Source organism: Hibiscus syriacus, unplaced genomic scaffold, assembly GCF_006381635.1.
Source record: "Hibiscus syriacus cultivar Baekdansim isolate YM2019G1 unplaced genomic scaffold, ASM638163v2 tig00110831_pilon, whole genome shotgun sequence".
Taxonomy (NCBI): Eukaryota; Viridiplantae; Streptophyta; class Magnoliopsida; order Malvales; family Malvaceae; genus Hibiscus; species Hibiscus syriacus.
The window spans coordinates 1607239-1612775 of record NW_024062882.1 but is presented as its reverse complement, the minus strand read 5'-3'; the positions used below and the strand labels follow the sequence as shown (position 1 = coordinate 1612775).

Here is a 5537-nt window from a genome sequence, read left to right as displayed (position 1 = left end):
AATGAAGGACTTGGGATCAGCAAACAAGATTCTAGGGATGCAAATTCACCGAGACAGAAGTAATAGGAAGATTTGGCTTTCACAAAAGAATTACTTGAAGAAGATATTGTCACGATTCAACATGCAAGATTGTAAGCCAATTTCTACCCCTCTTCCTATTAACTTCAAATTATCCTCCAGTATGAGTCCTAGCAGTGAAGAAGAGAGGATGAATATGTCTCGAGTACCGTATGCATCAGCAGTGGGAAGTTTAATGTTCGCTATGATATGCACAAAGACTAGACATTGCACAAGCAGTGGGAGTGGTTAGTCGGTACATGGCGAATCCAGGCAAAGAGCATTGGAATATTGTAAAGAGGATCCTAAGATACATCAAAGGGACCTCAAATGTTGCATTATGTTACGGAGGATCAAACTTACTTATCAATGGGTATGTTGATTCTGACTATGCAGGAGATTTGGATAAAAGCAAATCTACTACAGGATATGTGTTCAAAGTTGCTGGTGGAGCTGTAAGCTGGGTTTCAAAATTGCAATCAGTTGTGGCTACATCCACAACAGAGGCAGAATATGTAGCAGCTACACAAGCCAGTAAAGAAGCAATTTGGTTGAAGATGTTATTGGAGGAGCTTGGGCACAATCAAGAGAATGTTTCTCTTTTTTGTGACAGTCAAAGCGCCTTGCATCTAGCAAGGAATCCAGCATTTCATTCAAGGACAAAGCACATACGAGTTCAATACCATTTCATTCGTGAAAAGGTGGAAGAAGGAACTGTAGATATGCAGAAGATCAATACCAAAGACAACATAGCAGATTTCATGACGAAGGCAATCAATTCTGATAAATTTACTTGGTGTCGATCCTCTTGTGGCCTGTCAGAAATGTAAGCAACATGATGGTATAAGGTAGAAAGAATGATGTGAATATATGATTGTTCCAATCAAATCTTCAAGTGGGAGATTGTTGAAAGTCCAAGTTAATTGTCAAACTTGGGGGCACCGAAAGTGCACAATTAATGGCACCAAAAAAGTAGCCAGCAATTGTGGAAAAATTTGCAAGGGTAAAATTACACTTTTAGCCCCCCTAGACTTTAGGGTATTTACAAATTAGTCCTTATGATTCAACTATAAATATCCTAGCTTATTTAGCTTCAAAACCATCCCAAAGCATTCTAGCTTTCTTCCAATACTAGAGAGAATTTAGAGAGTTTCTTGAGAGTTGTTTTCTTCTTTTTATCGAGAGAGAATTATCATTGTTTTCTCCTTGGTAGATCGAGAGATGTTGTAATTCCTATTTTCTCATAGTGAAATTCTTCTACCGTTGCCCGTGGTTTTTACCCTATTTTATTTAGGGGTTTTCCACGTAAATTTTGTGTCTCTTTTTATCTTCATTTTTATTTTCTCAAATTATCAGTTACGATTTTGCTCTATCCGATAGCCGTCTTTCACAACACTACCAATTTGAAAATAAAACATTCTTATATTATATTTATAAAACTGGTGATTTTGTCAAATATAATTGAATAAATACATTGCACAATTGATCTTTTGGCTTTTTGCCTTTTATAATGCAGAAAATTTGGAAATATAATACAAAGCATATACAGCACAGTTGCTTCTGCAAGATATGATTGCCCCTGTATAATATCATTCTCGTCTTCTTGTCAGTTTAGACGTTAAATGTTAATTCAATGTCTAAATTCTGGACTCTAGCTAACATGAAATGATGCCTTTGTGAGGAGTAAACAGTGTTCAAATGAGATAGTGATTCACTGGCTTTAACGGCAAGTGAACACAATTCTTGAAGAGAAAGTGTTGCTTGTGATTCGGACAGTGGCAAGAGGAAGTAGAACCGATCGGATCGAAGCTGTTCGTCTTCGGGTACACGAGGCAGGCGTAAGTTTACGTACATGAGCTCCGAGTCACAGAGGAAACACTCCGGATTCTGAGAGAGAAGAAGGGAGGCTTTGATGGGTTGCCTGAATTCTTGAAGCTTTCCATTTGGATGTATGATTTTGGTAGTAGGTGGCGGTCGGCTCGAGTTTCCGCCCTTTGTCGTCGAGTGTTGAGAAGATGCACAAATACCCATTTTCGAATCGACGATTTCGACTTATGCTAACACGAAACGGTCATGTAAACAGAATCGAGTCAAGATGAAACCAGAGTGGAACTTGAGGGTGGAATGGAGGAGAAGGGTTGTGGCATTGAGCAATATATAGGGACAGAAAAGCAAAGGCAAAGATGCTCCAATTCCAAGGTTTTGACTTGAGCCAATAGTATCTTACATTTGTATAGGTACTAAAAGTGGTGCATTAAGTATGATATTTGGGGCTGCTAAATAAAGTGGGGATATGTAATATGGTCAATGATAGAGTCAAAGAGTATATATTCTTAAATTCTACAATTATTCTTTATTTTATAACATTTTTTTATTGGTTAACATTGAACTTGTTCAAAGGTCAAACTCTAAAAGTATTTAAATGAAATATTAAACCTAAAAAATAAACTTCTTTTAGGGATGGACGTTTAAGGATAAAAGTATAATAAAAAAATTCCCAACCTAGCCTAAAAACAATATTATAATTATCTTTTATATATTTAAAAATAATTACTATAATACACCTCCTCTGTTTAATCTAATAAAAAATTATATATATTTGTGTTGGTGCTTGTTTTTTCCCCTACAAATTAAATCAGATTTCATATCGGGATAACTTCTCTTCGAATCAGATGACAAGTTAAAGAGTGTTATACTCGAGTCAAGTCTAGTCAAATTTTTTTAGCATCAAGTGAAGTGAAAAATTCAATATTTTTAGTAAGACCATTTTTTTAAGGTTCTCAAACTATAACCCAAGTTGTTTGTATTTTAATTGTATCTTTAAAATATTGTATAATCATATCAATCAAATTCTTTTATCGGCATAACATCAAGTTGGACATTTGAACTAACATTTAACGACCAAGCTTATGGCTAAGATGGCAGAATGACCAAATCGATACAATATTAGTTCTTTGAGGGCAGAATTAGAACATTTTTGAAGTTCGGGTACTAGTTTTAAATCCGATCCAAAATCCAAACACTAATAGAGACCAGGTAAATGTATATTCATGAAGTTACCACTGGTTTCATTTGAATAAAAAGGCCAACAACCATTTGACCAAAGCAAGCACAGAAATAAACTTATGTGATTACACTTCGGCCTCGTACTAAATCAGAAAAGAAAACCGGAACTCGCAATCTCTTTCGTGTTCCAATTAAATTCCCGGCTTGTAAATCCACTGCATCATATTAGGAGAAAAAATCAGCAACAAACAATGCAAAACGAACTTTTCGAGTCACGTAGATGAGGGACACATGCTAAGGGCTTCAACAATGATTCATCATCTAAAAGATAAGGTCAGCCGCTATATGATTCACATAATTACCGTATGAAGCGATCTGTTTTCAAAGCCACTAAATTCAAATTGAAGGCATCGATTTTAGGTGCACTTGACTGGTATCTTTCACAACGATCGTTGTAAAAGTGAAATAACAGTATTCTATTTCAACTGCCTACACACAGGCATGCAAATCTAAACAACCGAATGTGGAGCGACTGATTTAGACAACGATATCATTTGGAAGAAAATATAAAAAAGACTTACCCATGAAAATGGTGATTTGCTTAGAGATATGCAGGTTTAGCATAATAACCAGTAATACTACTTGGCAAGGGAAAGGCATCACCGCACACTTATGTAAATGGATACAAAGAATGGCTCTCATAGCTATCATAACACACTCAACTCGCAACGAGACAGTAATGGCAACTTTTAAGGAAGTCAAACAGATCAGTGTACCTGAAAAATGGTTTTGATAAACGAAAATCACCCAAGCCAATGAATATACTCCAAAACTTTAACAAAGATGACAATCAGGAAATCAAAAGTGCTCTCGGAAGGCAATTGTAATCCACCTATAGGACAAGGCATCCTGGTCCAGCATCGTATGCAGGGACTGAAACACTAAGAGGTTTGTAACGAGACAGTAAAGACACCAATGCACACTTATGTAAATGGATATAAAGAATGGCTTTCATAGCTATCATAACACACTCAACTAGCAACGAGACAGTAATGGCAACATTCAAGGAGGTAAAACGGATTGGTGTACCACTAAAAGAGTTTAGATAAAAGAAAATCATCCCAAGCCAATGAATATACTCCAAAACTTTAACAAGGATGACAATCAGGAAATCGAAAGTGCTCTCAGAAGGCAAGACATCCCCTGCCAAAACTTTAACAAAGATGATATTTTTAGGTTTAAATACTTGATAGGTCCTTGTTCTTTAGAAGTTAAGCAATCAGTCCCTGCCAAAGTTAGATCCTAGTATAACCATCCTGAATTTCATTGCCTTCCTAAATATACCCATTTGGAGAACTTCCATTTACAACAATAATTCGTCTGTAAAAACCCACAGAAAACAATACCCTGCCCCCAGAAAATGGCTTCTTATAATAAATGATTTCAGGGTACAATAAAGTTCAAGCCTTTGAATTTACCTGAATTTAGAACTCAAGCTTGAGCTCATCCTTTTCATCATAGAGGTAATGGAGAACGTAAGGGGTGACACGAATCACGGCTACCAAGACCCCAAACATAGCCACGTGTGCCTTCAGCTGTTTCAAGGCCGCCGCCTTGTCTGGTTTGCGCATAAACATGCCTGGGAACATGGCTGCTTCTGTTTGAGTTGAGTTGAGTTGAGTTGAGTTGTGTTGTGCTTTTCGATTGGAGTGGTCGATGGAGAGAGAGAGAGGGAGAGAGCCTCAAACCCTAGCCGCGTTGGGGTTTTAATGCAACGGAATGTATTTGTTGCCTTGTTATAAGACCGGTACATGAACTTGGTAACCTTTCTATAACTGGTACCTAACTTTGGAAAAAATATCAAATTGGTACGTGGTGTGATTTGATATTCCAACAACCGATTAAATTGTGAATCATGAAGCTTGATGACGTCATTATTTAATCGATCAGTGTCACGTCTGTTACCTGATTGGTTTCGAGACGTCAAGTTGATGTAGTAATCTGAGAAGGAATGTCAAGTTTAAATACCAATTTATATAATAAGCCTACTTTTATACTTAAATATACATTTTGATATCTAGATTTGACTTTAAAGTTCAATTTGATACCTAATTTTAAATTTAAAGTTCAAGCTGATACTTAAATATATTTTTCAATTAGGTACTTGAATTTGATTTTTAGGTTAAATTGATATAAATTTAACTTCTCCGTTTAAATTAGTTAAAACCTGAAAGTACCTATTTGAATGAAAAAGTTTAGTTCATGTTCCAATTTGACCCACAAAATTAAAAAAAAATTAAATTGAAATATCGATTTAAACCAAAAAATATATAATATCCGATCAAAATTATTTGATCAATGAACAGAATATAAAAAAACTAACGATTAAATCGTTCCTAAAAGATTAGAATTCATCCTCAAATAATTTAAGGACAACTTAAGTGACACTCGATCGATAGATAGATAAATAGATA

General features: G+C 35.7%; 2 protein-coding genes across 2 annotated transcripts; both read right to left on the bottom strand.

Annotated features, from left to right (window-relative positions):
* Positions 1–1668: 1668 nt before the first annotated feature.
* On the bottom strand, positions 1669–2088 carry LOC120142787. The gene has a single exon (XM_039157291.1). It carries the CDS (start codon positions 2086–2088, stop codon positions 1669–1671), a length of 420 nt encoding a protein of 139 aa, XP_039013222.1.
* A 992-nt stretch (positions 2089–3080) lies between these two features.
* On the bottom strand, positions 3081–4811 carry LOC120142726 (mitochondrial import receptor subunit TOM6 homolog). The gene is made up of 2 exons (XM_039157238.1): positions 4542–4811; positions 3081–3278 (listed from the first exon to the last, which is right to left on the bottom strand). Exon 1 carries the CDS (start codon positions 4710–4712, stop codon positions 4548–4550), a length of 165 nt encoding a protein of 54 aa, XP_039013169.1. The 5' UTR covers positions 4713–4811; the 3' UTR covers positions 3081–3278; positions 4542–4547.
* Positions 4812–5537: the final 726 nt, after the last annotated feature.